Below are 27,713 nucleotides of genomic sequence, written 5' to 3'. Positions count from 1 at the left end.
TGTTGTTGCTGTGTGTTCGTTTGTCTTGTTCCTGGATTTTTTTTTATTCATATGCTTTTTTTTTTTTTAAAGAATGTTTTTTTTTTTTTTAAGTTTATTTATTTTGAGAGAGAGAGAGAGAAACAGAGAGAGTGGGGGAGGGACAGAGAGAGAAGGAGAGAGAGAGAATCCCTGGCAGGCTCTGCAGTGTAAGCGCAGACCCTGATGTGGGGCTCGAACTCACAAACCATGAGATCGTGACCTGAGCCGAAGTCAGATGCTTAACTGACTGAGCCACCCAGGCGCCCCTTTAGTCACATGCTTCCAACTGTAATTGCTGATAGATGTCTGGGGAGAAAGTTACACTGCTCCTATTTTTGTAACAGGGTTTTATTTGTCATTCTCTCCCAGTTGCTTTGCCACTCTTAAGAAGATCATTTTCTGGGTGCCTGGGTGGCTCAGTCGGTTAAGCGTCTGACTTCGGCTCAGGTCATGATCTCACGGTTCGTGGGTTCGAGCCCCGCGTCGGGCTCTGGGCTGACAGCTCAGAGCCCGGAGCCTGTTTCCGATTCTGTGTCTCCCTCTCTCTCTGCCCCTCCCCTGCTCATGCTCTGTCTCCCTCTGTCTCAAAAGTAAATAAACATTAAAAAAAATTTTTTTTTAAATAAAAAAAATAATAAAAAAAAGAAGATCATTTTCTTAGTTGATGCACATTTTGGCATAGGTATCACCCAGACGTTTCCTCGGTGTTTCAGAAGAACTGCTATGTATTCAGAGATGGCATTTCCCCCATAATCATCTCTCCATGTAAGAAAATAGTTTGTGTTTTATTTTAGGTAGATTACCCTCCCTGAAACTGATTAAGTCCAATGATGGGTTTTTCTAGTTCTTCTCCAGTGGAGGTTATTCCGACTGTAAACACAGTCTAATCCAACTTCCTGATTTTACAAAAGAGGACGCTGATACCTGGAGGACGAGTGGCTTCTCTGAAGGCGGGCAGTTTGATTGTGGGCCGAGTGGTGACTAAAACCTACGCCCTTCTGTATTAAACCAGAGGTTGGGTCCCTTTCTGGAAGCCACCCCCATCCCTGCCCTGGGAACAACGTATACAATGGCACCAGCTTTTGGAAAAACAGTTATTCAAAAGGACAGTCAACTTGGCTGCCACAGGGACGAGATGTAAGTATTATAAAAATGTATAGCAGGGGCGCCTGGGTGGCGCAGTCGGTTAAGCGTCCGACTTCAGCCAGGTCACGATCTTGCGGTCCGTGAGTTCGAGCCCCGCGTCAGGCTCTGGGCTGATGGCTCAGAGCCTGGAGCCTGTTTCCGATTCTGTGTCTCCCTCTCTCTCTGCCCCTCCCCCATTCATGCTCTGTCTCTCTCTGTCCCAAAAATAAATAAACGTTGAAAAAAAAAATCAAAAAGAAAAATGTATAGCAGCTGGCTTTTTACTGCCATCAGAAAATTCTCAGTGAGCTAGGAGTCGGGAGACCTGGGTTCTAGTATGTTGGCCTCTGTGTAGTCTTGAGTCAGCTTTCTTCCTTCTGTGCTCCCCCATTTCCTCCTCTGTCAGGAAGCAGACTTCTCTCTGACCCTCAAGTCTCTTCCAGATCTTATTTCCCCATATTTCTACCTTATACAGATCCCAGAGCCCCCATTCTGTCATTTAGTGGCCAGGCAGCAAATGAGAGGTGCCCTCAAGTTCCAACGGGCATCACTAATGATGTTTGAGAATTGATTTTATGTTTCGCCTGTTTTAAGTTTCCAAAGGAATATGATTAACTGACAACCCACGTTAATCCCACTTTTATTCTACTTTAGCTAATTTTTAAAAAATCTTCTCAAAGGGAATTAGAATTTATTTATTAGGCTGCTTTATGACTTGTGGGCAGCCCTCTGCTTACAGACTGGGTTGTGTCCATCTGTGGTGAATCAGTGATGTGTTTGTTTTTTTTTTAATGTTTATTTATTTATTTATTTATTTATTTATTTTTAACATTTATTTTTGAGACAGAGACAGATCATGAGCAGGGGAGGGTCAGAGAAGGAGGGAGGGAGAGAGGGAGACACAGAATCTGAAACAGGCTCCAGGTTCCGAGCTGTCAGCACAGAGCCTGACGCGGGGCTCGAACTCATGGACCGCGAGGTCATGACCTGAGCCGAAGTCGGTTGCTTAACCAACTGAGCCACCCAGGCGCCCCATCAGTGATGTGTTTTAAATACACTCTGGCTTCACCTCTGTGGATGACCAGGCTTTCTCTGCTGACCTCTAGGGTTCTGCTTCACCGCCAGCACTGCGGAGTTTCACAGACATGTCTTTGAAGTTTTATCAGAGATGAAGCTGTCACTAAGGACAGTATTGAGACGGTGGTCATCGGCCTGGCTCCAGGGCTCATTGTATCAGAGCAGATACATTTACCGAGCTGTTTGCTACGGTCAGGGTCCATGCAAGGTCATGTGTGTTAGTAACCATCTCAGGAGATTCCCCGGGTGGAATCTGAAACTGGCCCCCTTGCAGGAGGCCAGGGAGAGACTGAAGAGAAAGGCCGCTCCAGGTTGGTAGGTGACAGTTTTAATAAGCAAAGGGAACTTCTATACGAGGCTTGTCTTGGGTGGCAACGAAGATGAATGGATCCCGGCGCCCAGCCTCCAGGTTGTAAAAGTTGATAAAGACCCCTTAACGGGGTTCCGTCACATATACTGTGTGGGTGTTCTTAACCCCACATCACTATCTCAAGGCCGTGTCCATGGGGCAGCCTCTGGGAGTGGGAAAGGCAAGCTATATTCCCACATTCCATGGACGAGGGAGGGAGCAGGGAGCCTCCGAGTGCCCAGGTCTAGCTCACGTGCCAAACGGCAGTCACTTCTCTTTGATGAGTTTCTACAACAGGTGACTGCCTCATGAGGAAACCTGTTTGCTTTCAGTTAGTCTGGTGACTGGATTTTCGTGGTTTGGGTTGAAGGTAAACTAGTAAGAATTTTACAATATCCTGGGACATCTGGGTGGCTCAGCTGGTTAAGCCCCTGACTCTTGATTTCAGCTCAGGTCATGGTCTCATAGTTCGTGAGATTGAGCCCCGCGTGGGGCTCTGCGCTGACCGTGCAGAACCTGCTTGGGATTCTCTCTCTCCTCTCTCTGTGCCCCTCCCCCCCTCAAAATAAATACATAAACTTAAAAATTGTACAGTATCCTAAATACTACCGCCAAGTGTAAGTATGTAATTCTAATAAATATATAACTTGTTCTACAAGATAGTTCTACATTTTTAAGTCAAAGCTCCAACATACTAAAATAGGCAAGATTAAGGTAAGTCTCAACATTGTAGACTGAGTCACAAAGAGAGGCATTAACAAACGTTTATCGTTTTCTTATGCCATACCGTAGAGAAAGAAGCTGACTTTTTAAACGTAAGGAACAATCCTGCTGGAAAAAATGTTTGAGGGAAAAAAAGCACTGATGAGCTGACAGTCACAAGTCTAAGAGAACACAAGAATCCAGGGAAGCAGGCCACTTTGATGTTCTCTCGAACGTGAGCCATGGCTTTGAAGACGGTGATGTAAAGTACAGAGAAGTCAATGCCCCGTGTCCCCCAAAATAGGAAACCTAACAGCTACGACCCCAAAGAGCAACCCCACATGGCAAAGATAAATGAGAAGAAAACCTGCCCTACCGAGGGAGGGCGGGAAGACAAGAGGGAAGGAACAGAAGGAAGAACAGGAAAACAGCAAGGAAGAACAGGAAAACAGCAAGGAAGAACAGGAAAGGGAGCAGGGCAGGCGGCGGAGGCTGGAAATGAGCAAGCAGGCTGGCATACAGATCTGTAGCCACAATTTAGACCACCAGCGTGGTGAAAGAAACACAGTAAGTGACTGGGAAGTGGTTCCAGTTCGGGGGTGCTCCAGGTGCATGGCAGAGGCAGCAGAAATCGTCTGTGGGAAGACAGGTTCATCCTGAGCCCGAGGAAACCCCCACAGATGATTTTTCTAAAGTCAGTGACTAGCCCAAGTCAAAAGTGCCCAAGCCTACGAGGAAACACTGCACCAAGCATGAGGCGCAGTAGAAGCATCAGGTGGTAGGGACTGACCTCCAGACCTTTCGTGTATTAGAATCACCAAGTAAAGATCAGGCAAGTCCGCTTGCTGTGTTTCAAGGGAAAGGTGAGCTTGAAAATAATTGTTCGGTAGAGAAAACTATAAAAAGTATAACATATGTATGTATGTATGTATGTATTTATTTATTTATTTGAGAGTGTGAGTGGGGGGGGGGCAAGGGGGGAGAGAAAGAATCTTAAGCAGGCTCCACCCCCCAGTATGGAGTCCATGCGGGGCTCAGTCTCCCACGACTGTGAGAGCATAACCTGAGCCCAAATCAAGAGTCAGATGCTTAACTAGCCGAGCCACCCAGGCGCCCCCATATTTTTATTTTTATTGAGGTATCATAAACCACTGTAAAGTTTTAAAAATCTTCTACAGAGCGAATTTATATATCCCTAAATATGTAGCCACTCTCCAGATCAAGGTTTAGAGCAAGGGTTGGCAAAATTTCTGTCAAGGACCAGGTAGTAAAAATGTCTTGTGGGCTGCACGATGCATAAATGAGTGGACATGGGTGTATTCCAATAAAACACTGTTTAAGGAAACAGGCAGTGGGCAGGATTTAGCCATGGACCATAGTTTGCCAACCATAATACAGAACATTTCCCGCATTCCAAAAGCTTCTCTCGTGTCCCTTCCCTGAGAGGTAACCACCATTCTTACTTCTATCTCTATGGCTCAGTTTTACCTAACACCTGTATGATGCACTTCTGTGTATGTTTTACTTCATAATTTAATGGAAAGTGTTGTTTAATAAAAAGTAGTATCGTACAACTGTGTTATTTTAGAGCCAGTTAGAAATATCATGCAGTGTCATGACTCCCAATTGATAGAAGGCTGAGTAGAGTCAGGCTGGAGGCAGACCCAGGTTTTGATGTGGTTGGACTCAAACATCAAAGCCTCTCCCCTAAAGTTTGTCCAGCTTCTTGAATGGGTGAGTAGGTTAAAAAATTTTCATCAAACTTGGGGAAGTTTTCAGCCATTAATTTTTAAAGTATTTCTTTCTGTCCCTTTTCTCTTTCCTCTCCTGATGCTCCCATTATATCTATGTTGGTTCTCAACATTGTCTCACATTGCTCTGATGTTCTGTTAATTTTTCCTCATTTTCCCCATTTTTCAAATTTCATAATGTCTGTTGATCTATCTTCAAGTTCACTGATTTTTTTTTTCTTCTCTCAACTCAAATGTAGTGTTGATACCCTCTAGTGAATTTTCCATTTTGGTTTTTATACTTTTCAACTCCAGACTTTCCATTTGATTTTTAAATAATGTTTATCTCTTTATTGGTGTTCTCTGATGAGAGTTGTTATTATATATGTTCCTTCAGTTTTTTGAACATGTTTATATGTTTGGCCAGCATTTGGTTCGAGGTTTCTGCGTAAGCCCTTTGAGCTAATAAGATGCTCTTTGCTGATGATCTGTGTGTGACTTGGAGAATGCTTTCAAGTGGTCTTTGGGTCCCACTCTGTTTGCTCCAGAGTGGGTAAAACCCACGGGGTACATGCCCATGGTCTTCTGGACCCCCACACTGTTTGCTCTGGAGTGGGTACAATCCACGGGGTACATGCCTATGGCCTTCCAGAACCCTAGGGGTAAGTGGGATCCCAGGAGGGTTCTCCCTACCTGTCTCTTTCCCTGGTTCTCTCCATTAAACTCCTGGCTCATCTGCCATTTTGCTTTTTGCTGCTAGTATCCTATACCTACCATCCCCCTCTCAGTCACTTGCCACCAAGATCCCCATTGTTTCTGATAGTCCCCTTAAGCACAGATTCCTCCATTCTTGGTACCAAATAGTCCCTTCCTGCAGAGCTGCGGAGCTACTAGTTCCCAAAGCTGCCACTTACACCCATACCTCGGGGCTGGACGGTGTCTGGCTTCACCTCTATGAGTAGGTGCTCGACAGAGAGGACCAGTATCCTTAGCAGAGCATACCAACATCATCCTAATAAATGTCTTCACACGATCCTCCTCCTAGGAGTAGCCTCTGGTCTTCTCAGACTGCCCCTCTTAACATGGAGCCTCCACCCTGTGGGCAGGCTGGAGCAGGAGTGATGGGAATCCCAGGATTGTCAGACTGTCATGCCTGGGGCACAGCCCTAGAACAGTAGGAGCCTTTACCTTCTTGGCTGCACTTGCCCAGAGTAGAGCTTTTGTCACATGAAACTGGGGGCAGGGGTGGGGTGGGACCAGTCCGTGGTCAACTGCTGTAGACTCTCACTCTTCTTACTATAACCTATAGGTTTCCCTGCATGTTTCTCCACTTGCTGCTCACCTTTAGGGTAATTTTCCCCAAGAGTTGAAGGTATTTATTTGGTACACACACACGCGCATATTCTCCCAATTACATGGTTACACTGGGAAGAGAGTCCCTGAGCTCTGCACACCACCATCCCGAAAATCCCAACCTTTGAGCCTTGGCTGGGCTACTCAGAGTCTAGCCTCTGCATGTGATTTAGCTGTCAGCCAGAGATTGGTAGGGATTTCATGAGAACTCGGGGTTCTTTTTCATACCATTTTTCACTCTTACCTCCCAGAGACAGTTTGTGCCAAGCTCTGGCCTTTGGGTCTTCAAGCCAGTAAGACCGTAGGTTCTCTAACAGAGTTTTAGCTCCCCTTTGGGACCCGCCCCTCGGTAAAAGCCATGAAAATGGGAAACCTACCCACCACCATTCTCTTCTTCAGGTATCTGCTCCCCTCCCAAGTGTTCCTGCTTTGGGTCGTGCACCAGGGTTTTTGAAGATTTTTAAATATTTTTGTCCAGAAGGTTATTGGAGCCCAACAGGAGCTCCTTACTAGAAGTAGAACCTCCCCTACCATTAATTTAAGGTTGGGCGCGTCCAGTGTCTCTGTTGGTCTAATGTGGAACAGGCAAGCTGCTCCACAATGAGATTCGCAAAGCTTTTACCTTTTTATTTTGAATTTTGTTATTTTTGTTTCAAAAGGCACACTTGCAGGAACGTTTTCACTTTTATCCCATGAAGTAGGAGGAGGCAAAACGACTCGCGAGTCGTGGAGTCCTCAGATGGCCTGTCTCAGACATTTCTCACGTGCACTGGCACTCAGGTTAAGGGATGGACTTCACACATGCTCAGCATGGGTGGGACTTGATTTCCACCAGAGTTTTCTGTTGCATGGCCTATCGTTTTATGGTACCGCGCTCAGAAAACTAAGGACAAAAATCACTAGTGTTACCATTCTGTAAAGAGAAATACACATTGCCGTGTCTCATAAATTGGCTCAGTGCTTTCCGGTCGTATACCATGCTTTCACAGATGGTTTCACAGACAAATGCCAAACTAGGAGCTCATATCTTTATAGCCACGATTCTCTCTCTCTCCTTTCCCCCCTTTCAGAAACACCGAAGGCTTCCAAAGCATGCCCTAAATTGCTAGGGTGTTGGGAATACCCAGATGAACAAGAGGTCATCTCTGGCCTCAAGGTGCTTGTATCCTTTTGAAATCCTTCACTTCATGAACGAGAAGGCGAGTCAAGGTAGGATATGGACCCATGGCATTGGGAAAGAACTCAATTCTGTTAGCAAAAGTGACCCCAATGGGGCACGTGGGTGGCTCAGTCGGTTAAGTGGCCGACTCTTGAATTTCAGCTCAGGTCAGGATCTCACAACTCGTGAGTTCGAGCCCCGCATCGGGCTCTGTGCTCGCAGTGTAGAGCCTGCTTGGGATTCTCTCTCCTCCTCTCTCTGCCCCTCCCCTGCTCTCTCTCTGTCTCAAAAATAAAAATGTTAAAAATTTTTAAAAAGAAAGAAAGGAAGGAAGGAATAAGAAAGAAGAAAGAAAAAGAAAGAAAAGAAAAAAGAAAGAAAAACCCCAATGGGCACCTGGGTGGCTCAGTCAGTTAAGTGTCTGATTCTTGATTTCGTCCCAGGCCATGATCTCACTGTTTGTGAGTTTGAGCCCCTCCTCTGGCTCTGTGTTGACAGTGTGGAGCCTGCTTGGGATTCTCGTTCTCTCCCTCTCCCTCTCTGCCCCTCATGCTCACTCTCTTTCAAAAGTAAACAAACTTGAAAAGAGTCCCTCCCTTTACTGCTTGCATCCTCTCTCTCTTTCTCTAAAAAGCAAAAGTGACCCACCTCCCCCCCCCCCCCCCCAACTGCCTTCACTGTCATTTTCTGCTGCTCATATTCTGGAGTTTATGCTGCTGCATCCAATGCAGAGCAAGAGAATGTGGGAGAGAGGCACAAAGAGAAGGTAGCAAGAGAGAGGCTGTGCTGCTGACTGAAGGCCTTCTTTGCACTGAAAGGTGTGATGTAATTTCAGTGAACGCTGACCCAGCCCGTCTGAACGTGCACTTCATACAGCGATCAGCGGAACATACAATAAAGCGTTTTATACCGCGGTGCTCAGAACTTCAGTGTTTAATCATTGTTTCACACGCTGTGTGGCCATTTTGTTCAGGATAACTTTATTGTAAGCTGTATAATCTTGCTTTAGGGCTTACGTGACAGGAAGTTACATACTTGTAAATACCTACTCTGCATTATCTCGTGTGGTTTGGGAAACTCGAGTTCGTGACATGTTAATTGCACTTAAAAATTAAATACGCAGTGAAAGAAAGATACATTTACAAAGCTGTCATTCGAAAGGATTTTTGCACTTGGATTTGCCTTGCTTGATTACAAAACTCCAAAACCAGCTTCCCACCGAGGGTTTACACAGGGGTTTCCTCCTTCCCTGGGACTGAACTAGTACAAAGGATTAAAGGGTTTAAACAAACGTGGATATCACTGAGAAAAGCACAAGAGGAGAGTCTCAACGCGGCCGGTGGAGACCAGACGCAATACTGCCTGGCTGAGAAGGAGAGCGTACATAAATCCGTGAGTGTCGCCAGCAGTCAGCGGTGTGGACTTCAGATGTCTTTCCCACAGTCCGGGCACAGGATGTCGTCTCTCTCTGTGAGGAAGCCTCGCCCCACCAGGGAGAGGGAGCACTTCTTGCAGTTGAAACAGTCGTTGTGCCACTGTCGCTCCTCAAAGGAGATGTACTTTGTGCCACCCAGTCCTGTGAACAGACAAGAAAGAACACCGGGGGCGGGGGGTCGGGGGAGGACATTGCTAGTCAGAACCAGGCTCCTGGCCCTGCGGGAGGAATTCTGGTTTGCTCCCGTCCCAAAGCTGGATTGTGCAGTCCGGGGAGCGGGGAGTGCGAGTTCTAACGACTGGGTGCCGGGGGTCCACGTGGGAATCAGACACCCCGCACAGCCTTGAGGGGTTCACACACCTCAGCAGGAGCAGGCACATAAACTGGCTCCACATCTGTGTGATCAGTGCTATACTTACGAAGAGCCCACTGTGTGTGTGTGTGTGTGTGTGTGTGTGTGTTCGTCCCATCGGAAGGGAACTCCAGGAGACCGGTCGCTGATTTCTCTTGTTCCTTCGCTGGGTGCCTCCTGCCTGGAGCTCAAATAGTTTGTGATTTGATGAATGAAGTGCTGAAGGGTGGGGGGAGAAGGGGCATAGGCTAATTTTCTCTGGAATGGCCAGGAAAGGCCTCACAAAAGAAACGGTATGTGGTAGGTGGGTGTGGACATTTCTTGCGGCGAGAATGTCAGGAGACAAGCTACGGCAGCATGAACTTCGGTGTGAGAGGTGGAAGGTGGGCTGCTAAGGTGGGGGGGGCACATTATGATGTGTGGGCAGTAAACCATCTGATACTTTAAGCAAGAAAAGTGGTAAGTCAGTTCGGCGCTTGACTCTTGTTTGAGGACTGCTTCTTATCAAATGTTTTAGGTACACTGGCCACCTATTAAAATACGGTCACTCTGTGCTGTCACTGAGCCACCTGGAATAAAATGGAATGAAATACACAGGGTCATTCACAGTTGTGATCGAGGGGCACCTGGGTGGCTCGGTCAGTTAAGCATCCGACTCCTGGTTTTTGCTCAGGTCATGATCTCACAGTTCGTGAGTTCAACCCCCACGTTGGGTTCTGTGCTGATAGTGCGGAGCCTGCTTGAGATTCTCTCTCTCTCCCTCTGCTTCTGCCTCTCTCTTTCTCTCTCTCAAAATAAATAAACTTAAAAAAAAAAAAGTTTGTGATTGATTCTGGTGAAATCTGGATCATGAATTCCAATTACAAAGAGTTCTTTGTAGAAATAGTGGTTCAATCTACCCCAGTAAAAAAGAAAGTAACCACACTGACTGTTCCATTTATAATGGCTTGAAGTCCATTATAATAGAGAGCATGAGAAGTCTGTAATTCACTCAACAGCTAGTTCCTTTTGTAACTTAATTGGCTAGGTTGGCTTGGGGCATTAAGTCCTTTCACCTGGGGGAGACTTATGAGCTAATCCCCCTCAGCTAATTAGACACCAGTTCTGTGCTCCTTCTAATGCCTCTCTAGCCCTGCGGAGGGTGGGGTATGCACTAGGAAAGCTTTTTGACTCTTTTCCTGAATACCCCATAGCTTTAAAAGCAGAGGTATACTGGGGGTGCCTGGGTGGCTCAGTCGGCTGAGCGTCCGACTTCGGCTTGACCGGCTTGGGTCATGATCTCACGGTTTGTGGGTTCGAGCCCCGCGTCGGGCTCTGTGCTGACGGCTCGGAGCCTGGAGCCTGCTTCAGATTCTGTGTCTCCCCCTCTCTCTGTCCCTCCCCTGCTCACGCTCTGTCTCTCCCTCTCAAAAATAAAATAAAAAAATTTAAAAGCAGAGGTATCCTGAATATGCAATGTTACTAAAACGCCGATTGCCTTTACTAATACTAGAACTGTGGTCGCAGAGTGCTTGCCCTGGCCCTGCGGCAGAACCAAGCCAGTGATTTAGGCCCAAGGGTCTCAAACTTTGCTGCAGATCTGAATCACCCGGGAAGCTTTTCAAAATCCTACCACACAGGTCATAGCCCCTACCAATTAAATCACAACCCAGGCAGCAGTAACTGTTTAAGCTTCCCAGGTGTTTCACATATGCACCCATGTTTAAAAACCAGAGGCTCAGGCAACCCTTTAACTTGATTCAGGAGCGAGGGCTGCAGAACAGTTAGAAGGTACTTGTGTTTCTTCTCGGCACTGAGCGAACTGAAGAGGATGAAGAAGGATGTTAGCGTAGGAGCTATGCTGGGTGCTGTTCCAGGTGGGTTAGAAACTCCACGGTTGCCTTAAAATGCCAATCAATGGGGCAGGTCACAGAAATGAGAGCCCAAAGCAGCCCAAGGAGGACGAATCCTTCTAAAGGCAAGAGGTACATACGTCAACTCTCATTATTTGAGGTTTGCGGCCAATGGCACCATGGCTCCGGCCTGAAGGAAGCTCATCTAACACGTGTTATTTTCTCCATATGAGAGCCTTCCCGCACTCAGGAACACAGACAGCACATCTGCATTGCCCCCTGGGGGCCATTTTAAGCAGCGAAATTGCCAACAAAAAGCACCCAAATGCTAACGACATGGCACCTAACGGGCCACGACATGGCACTAAACAGGTCATGATTATAGTATGCTAGTCGAAACAAGGCAGAGCGTCAACCTCGTTCCGCCTCCATTGGGGGTGCACGTGTCAGACAAGTCAAAGGTTTCACCACTCTGGGTGCCTGGGAATGGCCATGAAAGCAACGTGGTGTTGATTTTGGACTTTCAACAAAGGTCAGTGAATTTGCAGATACGGACTCAGGGTAACGAGGACTGTGCGCATGTGTGGATTTAGCATCGCTGCACATAGGATGTGCAGTGATTTATTTGCAAAGATCATTTAGATTTTGCTGACGAGAAAAAGTGCTGAGTAAGGATCTATTAAAAACCGAATCTAAATGCACAATCTCCTGCAAATGGGGATTCGGCTAAAAGTACATTCCAGCTGCAACTTCAAAGTTCCTCCATAGGTTCCAGAACATTACTCTCTGCACTTCAGAGAAGCAATGCTCCTCACTGTTTTCCTAGTGGTGTTTCTGTTGTTCAGTGCTACCAGGGGAATAACGACACATATCTGATACTTTCTATTTCAAAGCACTTTTAGCTAGATTATATCGCTTCATGAAGCCTAATTTTATTGTTTTAAAATTTTTGTTAGCATTTATTTATTTTTAAGAGACAGAGAGAGACAGAGCATGAGCGGGGTTGGGGCAGAGAGAGAGGGAGACACAGAATCTGAAGCAGGCTCCAGGCTCTGAGCTGTCAGCACAGAGCCCGACGCGGGGCTCGAACTCACGGACCGCGAGATCATGACCTGAGCCGAAGTCGGATGCCCAACCAACTGAGCCACCCAGGGGCCCCATATGAAGCCTAATTTTAGAAACATTTACTTCCACAGATGTTACTGTAAAAACAGTATTCAAGATTAATCTGTTGGATTAATCAAAAGACTGCTTTTCTTCTCTCTAAATGATTCTAAGGGGGCAATCTGCTATACATGGCTGGAATCGAATTAACAGAAAAATTTAAATGTTGGACTTTTCTTTACATTTTAATTTCATATGGAAATACGAGCTCTGGATTACGCATCAAGGATTATTTTAGTGACCTGGGGCTTCCTACATCGGGTGAGCTGGCTGAGTTAGATGCACTCAGTCCTCGGGCCGCTTGGGTAGCTCAGTCGGTTAAGCGTCCCACTCTTGGCTTCGGCTCAGGTCATGGTCTTGCAGTTTCGTAAGTTCGAGCCCCGTGTCAGGCTCTGCGCTGGCAGTGTGGGATTCGCTCTCTAGCCCTCTCTCTCTGCCCCTTCCCCACTCAGGTTCTCTCTCTAATAAATAAACGTAAAAAAAAAAAAAAAAAAAAAAAAAGGTGCATTTAGATGCACTCAGTTCCAGGCCCCAGGAAAAAGAAAGTCACGGACAAGCACACAGGAGTTGTGAAATCTGTCTGTGTGATTACACTGCAAAGCTACACAGGGACGCCATTTGGCCTCGCAGCTATATTTACATTACGCGCATTACGCGTGTCTGCCATCTGCCACTGACAGGGATCAGCCCGTCACCCGAACGTAGCAGAGCTGGGAATCCCAGGTCACGGAACTTTTCCTCCGTCAGTCTGGAATTTTCACGGTTCCCTCCGGCCCAGTCACTGATTCGTGTGGTGATGCGTGGTGAACATTTACAGGACTTGAGTCTGACCAGCCATCTGTCCTCCACGCTCCATTTCCCGGCACGTCTAACCGTTTAGTACAATGCCAGTCTATAGCCAGCCAGACTTTGGGCTCTTGCTCTGCGGGAGCCTTTGGGGGCTAAGGGAGAATCGCCTCGAACACTGCCCTCTGCCCTCGTGAAGCTATGCCCTGGTGGTAGACAAGTCCCTCGAAGATGCCAGGGAGCACCTTTAGAAACACAGAGGAGCGGCTCGCCTGCAAATGCCAGTTTCGCTGTGCCTCTCCGGGTGCCATAGACTCACAGACTGCTATGTGGAGATAACCCAACCAAAAGCAGAAATAACAAACCTCTTGAGAACAGGCCGTATGGGTTTCAGTGATCAGGTGAGCTAGAGGGGCAGCGTCCCCTGCCGAAGTGGCCCCAGTGTAACGAGGACAGGAAAGCAAGAGAGGCAGAAAGCGTAGGCCTGTTCAGAACCTCAGCGGGGCCCGGAGTCTTGGTAGGTAAACATATTCGGGGGCCAGAGTCCGGTATCTTGTCCATCCCTGGGGTGGCTGAGTGAGGGAGAGCAGGTGGCCGTGCGTGAGTGGGGGCCTGGGGGACACTCACCGCTGATGGGGTTGGTGCAGCCGGCGCACTTCTTGGCGTACAAGTCACAGAAGCAGCTCAGGCAGTAGGCGAACTCGTCCCGGGACGTGAAGCGCTGCCCCGACAGCGGCTTCTTGCAGGCCGTGCACACAAAGCATTCCCGGTGCCAGGGCTGCTCCCGGTACGTGACGCCTCCCGTGGTGATAGGCTGCAGGAGGAAGGAGGCAGAGGCTCAGGTTCCTGAGGCCGCACAGCCTCCGGGGGATGCGACGTCCCCATCCAGAGCACGGCCGGTGTTGGCTAAAGGTCACCCAGAAACGGCTCTCCTGACTTGACAGTCGCTCTGGACTCCCCTTCTGTATACTCTCAGTGCAGTGCTGCGGATCCTAGCCGTGACCTCAGCCCCTCGGATGCTGGGGCATCTGAAGGTACAGGTGCCACAAGGCAGCTCCGCGTGGCCGCTGTGCAAGGGGCCGTGCTGGGGAGGGGTGCGGCCAGGGGCGGCCTCAAGGAGACTCAGATGTGAACGCTCACCCCTCCCCTCACCAGCCCTGTGCCCGCGGGCAGGTCATGTGCGAAGCTCCCCGCGCCTCCCTCTGGGTGCTAAACTTGCAAACACCACTTACAACGCGGTTCCTAGTGGTGGAAGACGAGAGAGGCCTGGACACCGTGGGCCCGGTGCCCACCGAGGCTGCAGTCAGGGGCGGCCCCCTGGACAGAGCGGGGGGGACAACGCGCCCAGGGCCTGCCTTCTCACGCCGTCCTGCCGCTTAGAATGCAGTGAGAAGCCACATGTGATAGAACTGGTCATCAACACCTCAATTTTACTCAGTGTTTTTCTTTTCATGTTGTTGCTTTTCGTATTTATTTCAACAGTGGACGAGGGACGGGCGGGTATCAGCTCCACAGAACCATGGAGAATGGAGTGGAGACACCTGCCCTTGGCAGGTTCATGCATCTTGTTTCCGTAACGCGGCCCCATCATCCACTGCCGCCTCTCGTCCTTACAGTCAGGACAGTCTTGTCCTCGAGCAGCGGGTTCGAACTGCGCGGGTCCACGTCTACGTGGATCTCTTTCGATAAACACGGTATGGTACTATCAATGTATTTTCCCTTAGAATTTTCTGAATAACATGGTCTTTGCTCTAGCTTACTTTCTTGTAATAACATAGTATACGATCCATATAACATACAATATATGTGTTCATCGAGGATTTAGGTCATCAGTAAGGCTTCTGGTCAACCTCAGGCTATTAGTAGGTAAGTTTTTGGGGAGTCAAAAGTTTTATGTGGGTTTTCAACTTGCACAGGGGGGTTGGTACCCCTAATCCCTGTGTTGTTCAAGGCTCAACTGTATAAAGACCTTGAAATAACACAGATATCATTTTCATTTTACAGATGAACAAAACTGAGACCTGGAGAAATTAAGCCACTTGCCTGAGAATTCATAGCTAGTTAAAGACAAAGCAGGTGCCAGTGTTTAGGACTCCCTTTATCATATCTTTTCATTAAACTATAAAGCATTACTGATCTTCCTATAAATTTCACCGCTGGGGGGCACCTGGGTGGCTCAGTCAGTTAAGAGTCTGACTTTGGCTCAGGTCATGATCTCACGGTTTGTGGATTTGAGCCCCACATAGGGCTCTGTGCTGACAGCTCAGAGCCTGGAGCCTACTTTGGATTCTGTGTCTCCCTCTCTCTCTGTCCCTCTCCCACTCGCGCTCTGTCTCTCTCTCTCTCTCAAAAATAAATAAACATTAAAAAAAAATTTTCTTTTTTTTAATTTCATCGTTGGAACAGGACTTATGCAAAGTATACTCTGTTGCAAGGTATCTATGTGAATGCAGAAGGCATGTGTGTATGTAAGAGGTTTGCTCAGGATGAAACACACATCCTTCTCCTCTCTGCGTCTGGACTCCGGGTCTCATGCCCCCACCCCACATCCCCACGCGGCCAGCTCTGACATGCTCAGCACAGGGTCACTCTCTCAGAGCACCCCTCCCTCAACACCAGCCTGGCTCCCACCCCTCAGGTTAGCTCACGTCCTCCTAGTACACACTCTGTTAAACTCTGTTCTCCTCCAAAGCCCACTTGGCAGTAAGTACTCGAATATTTGCCACTGGACTGCATCTCCGCCCCCCCCGCCCCGGGCCCTGGTAGCCTTGGGTGCCTACTTCACTACAGGAGTGATGGATGTTTCTGGCATGAATGCTGTCATGTGTCCTGATGAACACACACAGGGCCGTGCTGCCCAGAGGATGTGTTACCATCACTTCTGCAACGAAACGCGGCGATGAAGGTTGGGAGGAAAAGAGGGGAAGAAAAGCAAATCACATGAACTTTCCTTCGCTCTTGGCGGGAAAGAGCAAACCAAACAAAAAAGGGAGAGAGCGGAGAAGCAGCTTCCTGAAATAAACACGGGAATGAGAGTTCCAGCTAAGGAGGAAGGAATAAACAGTAGATAAATAGTATAACCAGAAGAGCGGAAATCGGGAGACGTGGAATTTAAAGTGGTAAAAACAAAACAAAACAAAACAAAACAAAAAAAAAACCAAACCAGGACAGAAATAAGACCTTAGGAAATGAGAAAGAAAGGCTGAAAGGGAGTTAGAAATACCGCGCCCTTTGAAAAGTGCCGCAGGCGGAGACCAGGCTGGGCCCCCAAAGGCCCAACAGCAGAGTTGGTAAAGGGGCTGGAGCCAAAGAGGGTCTGCAAGCGCTCAGGGCACAACTTTCCTCCGTTTCTCACATCCCTCCCTCCCTCCCACTAGGGTTATTAGCAGCTGGTTTCTTGTCTACTGGTGGAAAGCGAGCATATCAGGACAGCTCTGGGTCAGTAAGTTTTCCTCCCCTTTAACATGAAGCCATAAACGGGGGCAAATCTTGGACAATGCTGTCGGAGGGAGGCGACCAGGATTTTTCTCTCAGGTCACAGGGGCACTCATGTCCTTGAAGGAAGGACCGGGACGGGGGTCCGTCCAGCAGGTAAAATGCACATGCGCTCGTGAGGATTTTGCAAGACTCTTGTGCCATTCCAGTCTTACAGGTGTCTGTCTGTCCGGGGAGGGAGGACTCCCAGCCAGGGGCCGTGGGGGCAGACCGAATGGAGCGCGCAAGGTCCGAGGGAGCATGACAGATACCTTTTTACACTGAACACACTGCAAGGCATACTGTTTCTCGTAGCAGGGCACACAGAAGTTCTGGTTGTCCTTAGGGATGAAGCTCTTGGTGCCAATTGGCTGCTGGCAGCGGTGGCAGATGAAGCAGGTCTCGTGCCAGCTGCTGTCCTTGTACTCCATCTTGCGGGTACCTGTCATGAGAGTCCAGAAGAAGCAGCAAAGAGCAGAGTTGACAACACGACCGGCTCGGGGCCCCTACGATCTGCATTGAGAACCTGCCATCATCTGGCTTTGGGGCTGTAGGAAGTCACTTCAGCTCTCAGAGGCTCGCCTCTTAAGTGGGAATGTTTTGGAGAGGGCGGGGACTTTGTCTTTTGGTTCACTGCCATACACCCCACTTCTAGAACAGTCTCTGTGCATACTTGGGATTTATTTGTCCAGCAGGGTGGTTATGAACATTAACTGGAACAAGTATTTGTCTCTGTCTCTCAGCACTGCATAATAGAAAGAGAAATCTGGCATAGCTCAGACCAATCCCGGATGGAGTGAGATTCCCAGAGCCTGGGGGCCCGTGAACGAACACCCTTCGGCTCTCCAACGGGATGGAAATTGGTGGGGTGTAAATGAACCTAGAGTCTCAAGCCTGATTCAGCGAGGAGCCTCCACGTCGCTCACTTTATGTGACCTGCTGTGTAAATAAACCAAGCTGTGATGTGTCGTAGCGGTTTTATGCACTGCACTGAGCGCTATCATTAAAAGCCAAACGTAACACTCATACGTTCCATTTAGCGATTTTCTGATCTTATCTTGTGACATCCCATTTCCTTTCGAATGGCTGTCATCATTTGATAGGTTTACATGATTTCTTCGAGTAGATTAAGAAGTCTAGAGAACGGAAATCCTGTTTGGTTCACCCCCCCCGCCACACCACCAAGCTGGATTCATAGCCAATGTTCGCTATTTGTTGACTGATGTTTCCCCGTACTTTTCCCAGAAAATAAAAGGGCGTGTGTTTACAGAAAGAGATGATTCAAGACAGATTGTATGCAAGAGCCCTTTGCATGCAGCAGAAGGTAAGTTTTGGGGGGACAGGAGGGTAGGGGGTGAAAAACAAGAAAAGGGCTCCAAATATCGGAGCTAGCGCCCGGGGCCAGTGCGCTACGTAGGGCCTGCGCGCACAGTCTCAGCCACCCCCATTTAACAATTGAAGGTTTACTGGAGCACAGCCACACCCATTCATTTATTTCAATTGTCTACGGATGCTTCATCCTACAATGGCAGAAAGGAGCTGTGACAAAGTGTGGGCTTCAAGGCCCCAAGTATTTGATTCATTCTGATAACCTGTTGGCCAACCCATGGGCTCACTGAAAGTTTGCAGTTGTAGAAGGAATGGCGCATAAGTTGCTCTTCAACGTGGGATCAGAGCATGGCGGGGGCGGGGGGTGGTTAGGCTGGGAGCAGGACTGCCAGCTTTGAACCAGGATGGCCGCATGCTGGCATCAGGCAGGCAGCGTAACTCGGGCATCTAGAAACTTGCCTTTAGCCTAAGTCCAAAGATAATATGGGCGAGATGACAGGCTAAGTGTTTGTGTTTTGGTTGCTTCCAAGGTTGACAAAGAGATGTCCGTATCTCCAGGAATTAGGATATACGCAGAAAACCGTTGCAAGATTATTTTATTAGATGTCATTTTTGGGTCACTGTCTCAGCTTCCTGTACTTCCCAGACAGGACATTTGGGCACTAACTCCCACAGAGTATATAAAATATTCAGGGTAAGTATAGGCGCTGGAAGGTGGGGATGTGTGTGAGGGAATTCATGGAGGGGTACATAATGATCTTCAAAGCTATGGAATCCAATCACAGGGTGATGAACCCTGAAACAAGGAAAATTACATTCAGTGACTGAATGTAAAAATAGAAGAATTATGATATATGATATATGATATATGAATTATGATATAAATCTGGAATGATTTTCCTTGTCTCCAGGGGCTTATTTTTCCACGTATATTTTTGCCACTTGCTCTTTTTTTTAAATGTTTTTTAAAAATGTTTTTAAGTTTTGAGAGAGAGAGAGAGCGTGTGTGTAAGCTGGAGAGGAGCAGAATGCTGTCAGCACAGAGCCCAATAGGGGGCTCAAGCCCACGAACTGAGAGACCATGACCCGAGCCAAAGCTGGACGCTCAGCCGACTGACCCACTCAGGTGCCCTTGCCACTTGCTCCTTTAATCTCTGACCTTCCCTCTGGTTAAACAGCTAAAATACCAAAGGATTTTTATCAATGAATACATGGCAGTCAGATGATCACTAAAGACCACAAGCAAGACCGTGTAAGTGCATTCTCGGCGTGTTCCAGAATAACCATCTTATATCAACACCGGCCTCAGGGAATTGTCTTGTCTCTAGGCGGGAAGCTGGTGGGCACTCGCGGCCCAATCGGGACGGTGGGTGCGCATCCGAGAGGTACCAATTATTTACTGCAGTCACGCCTGCATAGCTTGTTGTACAACACGGCCAGCAGATGGCAGCAAACTTCCTTCTTTCTAACAATGCCCAGCTTCTCTGGCAGATGCCAAGTACACGGTCTTGGTCTTGACCAAGGGGTGTTTGTTTGTTGTTGTTGTTGTTTTCCTGATTCAAATAAACAAGTGAGGAACCAGAAACGTGGTGAAGGGTTGGCAACAGTTGAGAGGCTGCTCAGAGGATTCTGCAGAACCCTCCGCGAACAGAGGCTCGCTGTGGTTTGTGACGGACTCTAGTTTCCTGACTACTTTGGGAGGTTGGCTTTTGTCAGGGTTGTGGCCAGTGGGCGGGTTTGTCAGTTAGTACCCGCCTCTTGTTCTGTGTATCTAAGGTCGTTGCAAAAGCTACGCTGATGATCTGTACTCCTAGTCATCTTGATTTGGTAGCCCTTTAAAAAATGGAATCAGAGCAAGGAAGGTCGTGCTATGATGTAGTGCTTTTCTTCTGTTTCTTTTCCCTTTCCTTTTCTTTTTTCTTTCTTTTCTCTTTCCTTTCCTTTTCCTTTCTTTTCTTTATCTCCTTTTCCCTCTCTCTCCCCTCCCCTCTTCCCTTACCACTCCCCCCCTCCCCCACCACCTTTCAACCAAGCTTTTTCCAGACACTCTGACTTTGGTGCTGCGTCCACTTCCTCTGCCAGAAGTGCCCTTTTCTGACTTCTCCAGGGGTGAAACTCAGCTCATCCTTCAAGAGTACTCACATGCGACATCCCCGGGGCCCTTCCTGACTCTTCTGCTCTGGGTCCACCATAGCGGGTAAGAGCCAGGCTTCTCTAGTGAAGTCTCCGTGAGGGGCAATGATCAGTGGAAAGTCAAAGCCAGCAAACAGCCAACCAAACCTGTCGGTTTCTAGGTTTTCCCTGAGAACCGATGGTTCAGGGAAGGAGCGCCGAAGTGAGGGGGAAGCCAGGACAGACATACGGTGGTGGCATAAAACAGTATCTGCAGGGCTGGTTTTGAATTTAAAGTGCAGGTGGGGGCGGGGAGACCAAGGCTCCCCCAGCTCCAAGTGGCGAAGGCCACACAGCTACTGTGCAGCAAAGCAAAGACCCTCAGGCCTGCTAGAGCTTGGACTAAACCTAGTTGATTTGGACATGATCCCAACACGTCTGTTTTGCTCTCCTTCTGGGGAGGCTGTGAGCACCTCCGTTCTGTGAAGGTTCATCCTGTGTGTCCCTTGTAACCCTACCTTCTGAATTAACCACGATTGCCAAAGCAGAAGGAAGTCAGTGATCGTCCATACCCGTGACCTCAGGTCAGCTCTGCTGTACGTGGGCTTTGGTTTTCATTCCATGGCCCCCACGTTGGGCCCTTGCCCCACAGCTGCAGCATGGACGCATCTCTGTAAGAGGCCTTGCTCTGGGGGTTTTGTTCCTTGTAAGAGCATGGAGTCAGTTATCTTGGAGATGTATTAGCCAGAGAAATGTAGTAGCCAGGAGAAACCATCTCGTGCCCTCGCCTTTTATTTCTTATCCAATATATCTTCCTAAAATTATACTTCCTGCCCATCAGTCTCCGGCTCAAAACTCTTCAGTATCTCTTCACTGCCACAAACAAAGCAAACCAAAAATAAAAAGAAAACTCTGGGGCATGGCAAGCAGTTTTCTGCTAAAGAGTCAAGAGTCTGGCTCTAAATGACCTCGGGAACCCTAATTCCCATTACATGTCAGCAGGAATCCAGCTGCTGTGTGAAATACTGTGACTCAGCAGGCTACCCTGGGCTTTAAAACTTACAGGCACCTGGGTGGCTCAGTCGGTTAAGTGTCTGACTTCAGCTCAGGTCATGATCTCATGGTTTGTGGGTTCGAGCCCCACGTTGGGCTCTGTGCTGACAGCTCAGAGCCTGGAGCCTGTTTCAGACTCTGTCTCTGGCTCTCTCTGCCCCTCCCGTGCTTATGCTCCGTCTTTCTGTCTCTAAAATAAATAAACACTAAAAAAATTTGTATTTAAATTAACGTCAACCTCCTGATGCAACCAGCCCGAAACTCTCAAGCTCCATTCGTTTCGCACGTCTTGTCTGGTGTTCATGAATACAGCGGGTTTTAAAAATCACTTTGAAGGGGACTTGGTGCTTTCTTCTATTTATTATGGTCTGGACCTCAACTCCTTCAAAACTGCACCTGAAAGTTTCACATATTTGACGTCCCTCTAAAAAACCTCAACTAACCAACCAAACCTCAAGTTCTTAAGTGATTGTTGTTGAGATGAATTGAGCTTATAAATACGAACCATAAAATACTTCAGGCATCACAAGGTTGATAAATTACGAAAATTCCCATTGTATTCAACTGTATACTTCAGGGGCGCCTCGGTGGCTCAGTTGGTTAAGTGTCCAACTTCGGCTCAGGTCACGATCTCACGGTTCGTGGGTTCGAAGCCCCGCGTCAGGCTCTGTGCTGACAGCTCAGAGCCTGGAGCCTGCTTTGGATTCTGTGTCTCCTTCTCTCTTTGCCTCTCCCCTCCTTGTACTCTCTCAGAAAAATATTTTAAAAAATTGTATACTTCAATTTAGTCTTTTGTGTTTTTTAATTAATTAATTATTTATTTATTACTACTATTTTAATGTTTATTTATTTTCAAGAGAGACAGAAAGCAGAGTGTGAGTGGGGGCGGGGAGGCGCAGAGAGAGACAGAGAGAGGGAGACACAGAATCCGAACCTGGCTCCAGGCTCTGAGCTGTCAGCACGGAGCCTGACATGGGGCTCGAACTCACAAACTGCGTGTTCACTCAGTTTTTTAAAGATGAAAGACCCACAAAACAAAACAGACCAACTTGCCCCAAGAAACTTCCCCCAAGGGACCCAGTCCCACCTCCCCCATCACAGACACGCCACCTCACTACTCCTCTGACACCCGACCCAGCTGGGGTCAAGTCTGGGTCTGTTGAAAACGAATGTCTGTGTGTGTAGTACACAAAGTCCAGGAGGACAGGGGGCTCACTGCTTTGCGAACACCCGGCCCCCGGCCCAGCGCCTGGTGCACAGCGGGGCACCATACCCATTGCTGCAATGACCAGATTCGGACAAATTCAGCCAGTGGAAGGGCAGAAAAGGGCATGCCTGCTCTGAGGCATGGCGAGGGAGGAGGGCGCGCTCCTGACCTGGCATGATGGTCTCCTTGCATTCCTGGCACTTGGACGAGTACTGGTGGGAGTAGCAGTCCATGCAGAGCAGCTGGTCCTCCTTGGCAGCGAAGGGCTTGTCCGCCAGTGAGCTCTTGCACCGCGAGCAGTGGAAACAGGCCTCATGCCAGTGTCGGTCCTTGTAGGACAAGTCCTGCAGACCCAGAGCATGAGACAGTGAGAGGGCCGGAGCGGCCACGGCTGCTCTGCCTGACCCATGGCGCGGGGCAGTCGTGCAAATCCTGGGGGCAGACGGGGGCTGAAGCCTGTGGGCGTTCCCGGATCGTGACCCTGCTGGTGAAATGAGGAAGGCTGGGCTTTCAGAGCAACTATTTAGATGTGTGTGTGTGTGTGTGTGTGTGTGTGTGTGTGTGTGTGTGAAAAAGATGCTTCCCCAAAACAAATGGATTCCCCCTCAGTATTGTCTGTAAGAAAGTGAAACACAAAACATACGACTCATCACTGCTTCTCACTGACAACTGGTGAGAGAAACAGAGCGCAGCCCTCAGCTCTGAGGGAGCCCAGCAAAACCAAGTGTGACAGCAGGGTCACTGGGACACCTGGCTGGACAGAGAAGCCTGGATGTAGGGAACTTCAGAAAGACAGCCACGAGGACAGGGCTCTGGTGTCACTTGGTGGGAAGCAGGTTGGGAGAGAGTTCTGGAACAGGTGGCACGGGCTGAGTGTGGACAACCCATGGACAGCAGGGAGGTGGGCACAAGGAGTCGGAGAAGGACTTCTGGGCAGAGACAGAGCATGAGCACAGCTGAGGTGTGAGTGAGAGGGGTCCTGGGCTGGAGGGACAGCCCAGGGCACCAGGCAGGAAGGTTCAAATCCAGGTCGGGACAGGAGGGCCCTTTAATGTCTGCACGGAAGTTAAGATTACCCTGAAGGCAGTGGAGGGGGCATGAGCTGTTTAAACAGGGGCGTGAAAGGCTAAGACGATGTGGGACATGTGGTGGGGGGCGTATGGGGGGACAGGAAGGAGACCTCACAGAAGGCACCGCAGAGAATCAGGCCGGCTGAGGCTGTGCACGAGAGTGGGGCACACAGTTGGGAAGAGACGGCAGGGGTTACTAAGAAGGCAGAATCCACGCTTTCTAGCAAAGGCTGGAAAGGAGAAATGAATCCAGGAGAGAACATCGTGTGGTCTCTGTGCTGCTCCTGACCTCACCTGAGGAATCCTAAGTAATCTCATACTCTTTTTTTTTAAGCTTGTATTCATTTATTTGAGAGAGACAAAGACAGCATGCGTTGGGGAGGGGCACAGAGAGGGAGAGAGAGAATCCCAAGCAGGTTCTGAGCTGTCAGCACAGAGCCCGACGCGGGGCTCGAACGCATGAAAGCGAGATCACGACCTGAGCCAAAGTCGGATGCTCAACCGACTGAGCCACCCAGACGCTGAAAGAGTTGGGAGGTTTTAGATCATGCTATCATTGTGATAATGCTACAGAATACATGCATTTAACTTTTTTTGTTGTCGTCATGGAAAACAGTGTTGGCATAAAGAATTGAAAGCAGGAACTTGTAGACATGGGTACATCCAAAGCAGCATTGTCCACAGTCACCCAAAAGGTGGGAGAAACCCAAGTGTCCATCAACAGATCAACGGCTAAGAAGAATGTGGTACATGCATACGATGGAATATTATCCAGCCTCGAAAAGGAAGGAGACTTTGACAACAAGCTATCACGTGGAGGAACCCTGAGGACATTACGCTCAGCGAAATAAGCCAGGCGCGAAAGGACAAGTCCTGTACGACTCCACTGAGACGAGGTACCTAGGAGTCAAATGCGCAGAACAGAAAGTAGAGCGGCGGCTGCCAGGAGCTGGGGGAGGAGGGCCGGGGAGTTAGTGTTTCACGGGGACAGAGTTTCGGTTTTGCAGGATGAAGCGTCCCAGAGGCTGGCTGCACAACAACGTGAAGCCTCGTGGCACTTACTGAACTGCATGCTTCAACAGGGCGAAGCTGGCGTATTTTATGCTAGGTGTATTTTACCACAGTTAGAGCGATCGGTTTGGACTATTCCGTAGCAGGTGGGAAAGCCTTTTCAGATGTTAGGTGGGTGCCCCCTGTGCAGGCCAGTCACCTCAGAAAGGACTGCTGTCGCGGGAAAGCTGGAAGCGTTTTCCGTGCTCCGTGAATCGCCCACCGCCTGGCTGAGAAGAGAAGCCCCGGGGAGGTCTCGAGGGCGGAAGGGAAGCCATCCCAGGCCTGCTTCCCGGAAGGTGGCCCAGTGGGGCTGGGGGCTGCCCTGCCCAGGGCATCCACGGCACACACACAGCGCCTACACAGCTCATTAGTGCAATGAACAGGAAAGGAAACATGGGTTCAAGGAAACTTGCCTTTGGGGACCGATCTTCAAACACACTGAGGGAGGGACCTCTATGGGCAACACTGCGAGAGCAAAGCCACCAGATGTCACCACGGTCCCCAGACCGCTTAGCGAGTACCCAGATGGGAGGAAAGAGCAGCGGAGTGGTCAACGTGCACGGACAGTCGTGGGAAAAGCTGCTTTAAATGTGCTTGGGGCTCCGAAGCACCGCAGAAGCCCAGTTTTTCTACGGTTAACCTGAAAACACACGTGCAACGTGATAGCTACACATTGGCAGATGTTAGGCACTAGAAAGTGTTCCTCCACATTCGGGGTACCGTCCACATGACTTTAGCAGACGTTACGCATCAGTGCAAGACTTCCTGACCTTCCAAAGCCCAGCTCCCAACCTTTCACACCTCTGCACCCTGGCCCTTGCCGCACCTTGCCTCACAAGGCCCTGCCCCTCCTCTCCAACTGGGAGAACCCTGTTCCCTATAAAGCCCAGCTCACATGCCACCTGCTCTGAGCTGCCCCGGCCCAAGGCAAGCCATGCGCCACCCCAGCTAACATGACTGTGTCGACATCTTCTTCAAACTCCTGCATGGAAACCCTTATCTAAGTCATTAGGCTATCCGGTTTCCCTGTAATTCTCTTTCCTGGGCTCTTGGCTTGTGTTCTCTTTGGAAGTCTGAGTTAAGCTAATAAATTCATGTCACAGCTTCCTCTTGGACTCATTTCTTAAGAAAGCCCACAACACATAGGAAGCGAGGAAAGACTTTATGGCAAGAGGAAAGTAACTGAACACTGCCAGCTTTGCCTTCCGAGGGCACGGTGAGGCTTCTGGCCAAGACAAATTTCTCCTCTCGGTGTGGGGTAGGAGTTTAGGCACAGGAGTCCCTGGAGCTGAGAGCTGGGCCAGAAAATACCACCAGAAGTACAAGAGGCTATTATAATGGGCCACAACCCCGTGCCTGGACCTGAGCTTCATGTCGTGTTCTAAATCCTTCTCTCAAAGCTTTGGTACCTGGAGGCCCTTCTCATTTCTTGCGTTCACAGCTCCAAACAGATGGTGAGTTTTCATTCTTAGGACTGAGCTAGTCCATCTAGCTTAATTCTGCTATGTATCAAGTACACCACGTGGTCCCCAAAGGACACCGTTTAGATGCTGGAGGCACAAGGTTAAGAAGTATAGACTCACTGACTGACTTTCAAGAAGCTCAAAATGTCCTAGAAATATGCTGGTTTTAAAGTCCTCTAGAGAGAGAGAAGGACAAGGAAAGAAAGACCGGAAGAAAGAAAGAAAGAATCTTTTACACGTCCCAGGAAAAATACCATGGCTAACCTTGTGCTCACAGAAATGTCATCAATTGCAGTAATGTGTTGATAAACAATGTGAGATTAGGACCCAACACTTCCTTTCAGATTTTATATTTTTCCATCTCAGAAACATTCCCGATATGGGAAGTGCTTCTCGTGTGACGCCGAACGTGCCTTGTTGAGATGCCAGCTGAGCCAGGGGGATGACCAGGTGGCCAAGAGGGGCCCTCGTCCCCTCGGCTGACTGGAGGTGACCCTGGGCAGCAGGGGCTGGCGCCACCCCTCCACCACGTTCCACCTGTGCCGGGACTGGTTCAGATGAAGATCTCCCAAAGCCACCGCTCCTCAAATCCACCAGATTTCATGTGGTAAGTGGGTGCTCACAACCCTTCACACTCCGCACTTTGAAAAGGCATTCTATGCTTTGAGACTGTCGGGGCATCCTGTTTCCAACTGGATGTTCCTGCCAATACTTAAGAACAAAAGTCCTGAAGAACGGATGATGGCAGAAAGGACAGCACTCGATCTACGTGGTCCTATATCAGGTGTCCCAACCACGGTAACTAAATTCCCGTGACAGTCGCCAGGCTGGCAGCCCCATCTTCAGACATGGAAACAGAGCCCTGTAGGCGGCATAACTTACCCACGTCTCAACAAGTCTGGCTCGAGACCCATCCCGGTGGGGGCCGACTCACTGCCAAATGTCCTGTGCCTTTGGTGGCGTGCCTTGCAGGTGCCCCTTTGGTTTTCCAGGGCCCCGTGTTACCCACATGGCTAGCCTCATTCCCGCGTCTAGTGATCCTGCGTAGTGAGTGAATCGGCACTCACTTCCCCTTAGAGACACAGTTTTCTCTTACAGGAGGATGTCTAAACAAATAGACATATTTTCAGTGCCCATTACAAACCCTGTGAACAAATTACATGGAAACTCTAAAAAGATGATTCACTCACTAAGCACTTAAAAGTCACCTCAACAGGGGCGCCTGGGTGGCGCAGTTGGTTAAGCGTCCAACTTCAGCCAGGTCACGATCTCACAGTCCGTGAGTTCGAGCCCCGCGTCAGGCTCTGGGCTGATGGCTCAGAGCCTGGAGCCTGTTTCCGATTCTGTGTCTCCCACTCTCTCTGCCCCTCCCCCGTTCATGCTTTGTCTCTCTCTGTCCCAAAAATAAATAAACATTGAAAAAAAAAAAAAGTCACCTCAACAAATAAAAAATAGTGCCGGGTGGGGGAGTTGGACTGTGAGGACGTGTCTGGAACATGTCTGGAATAGCAGCCTTTCCCATGACGGCCCAGAAAGGTGGGCAGGAGAGGCCTGCATCCTGCTCCAGGACAGGACAGGTGCTTCCACTGTAATCTCATGCCTCCTACACCAGCCAGGGTCAGGAGCCTCCTAAAAGTGTACCAGAGACATCTAGATCTCACTGGAGGGGTAAGAGCCTCTGTCTCCCCCTTTAGTCCCGACTGCTTTCTATCAAAGGATCCCAGCGATTTTCTGTTCCTTAAGAACTTTCTAGATGTTTGCTGAGAAACTTACAGTTTGGTGGGTGGACTTGGGCCTGATTATCACTTTGATGTTTCCCACTTAATTACTAGGAAGCTTAAAGTGTGCTCTAGAAACACACCGAGCC

The 27,713-nt window shown here is 49.0% G+C and overlaps 1 protein-coding gene across 3 annotated transcripts in view; it reads right to left on the bottom strand.

Moving 5' to 3' along the window:
* Positions 1-8,473: 8,473 nt before the first annotated feature.
* Positions 8,474-27,713, bottom strand: part of FHL2 (four and a half LIM domains 2) — a 66,036-nt gene continuing 46,796 nt past the window's right edge. For all 3 annotated transcript variants that reach the window (XM_027069384.2, XM_053200365.1, XM_053200366.1), the window contains 4 exons: positions 22,430-22,604; positions 16,832-17,001; positions 13,713-13,899; positions 8,474-9,092 (listed from right to left, as the gene is read on the bottom strand). In XM_027069384.2, coding sequence (XP_026925185.1) covers positions 8,941-9,092; positions 13,713-13,899; positions 16,832-17,001; positions 22,430-22,604 — 684 coding nt within the window. In that variant the 3' untranslated portion in view covers positions 8,474-8,940. The remainder of the gene's footprint in view (positions 9,093-13,712; positions 13,900-16,831; positions 17,002-22,429; positions 22,605-27,713) is intronic.

This window comes from Acinonyx jubatus, chromosome A3, assembly GCF_027475565.1.
Source record: "Acinonyx jubatus isolate Ajub_Pintada_27869175 chromosome A3, VMU_Ajub_asm_v1.0, whole genome shotgun sequence".
Classification (NCBI taxonomy): Eukaryota; Metazoa; Chordata; class Mammalia; order Carnivora; family Felidae; genus Acinonyx; species Acinonyx jubatus.
The sequence above is the reverse complement of the archived record's forward strand: the minus strand, read 5'-3'. Positions and strand labels throughout refer to the sequence as shown.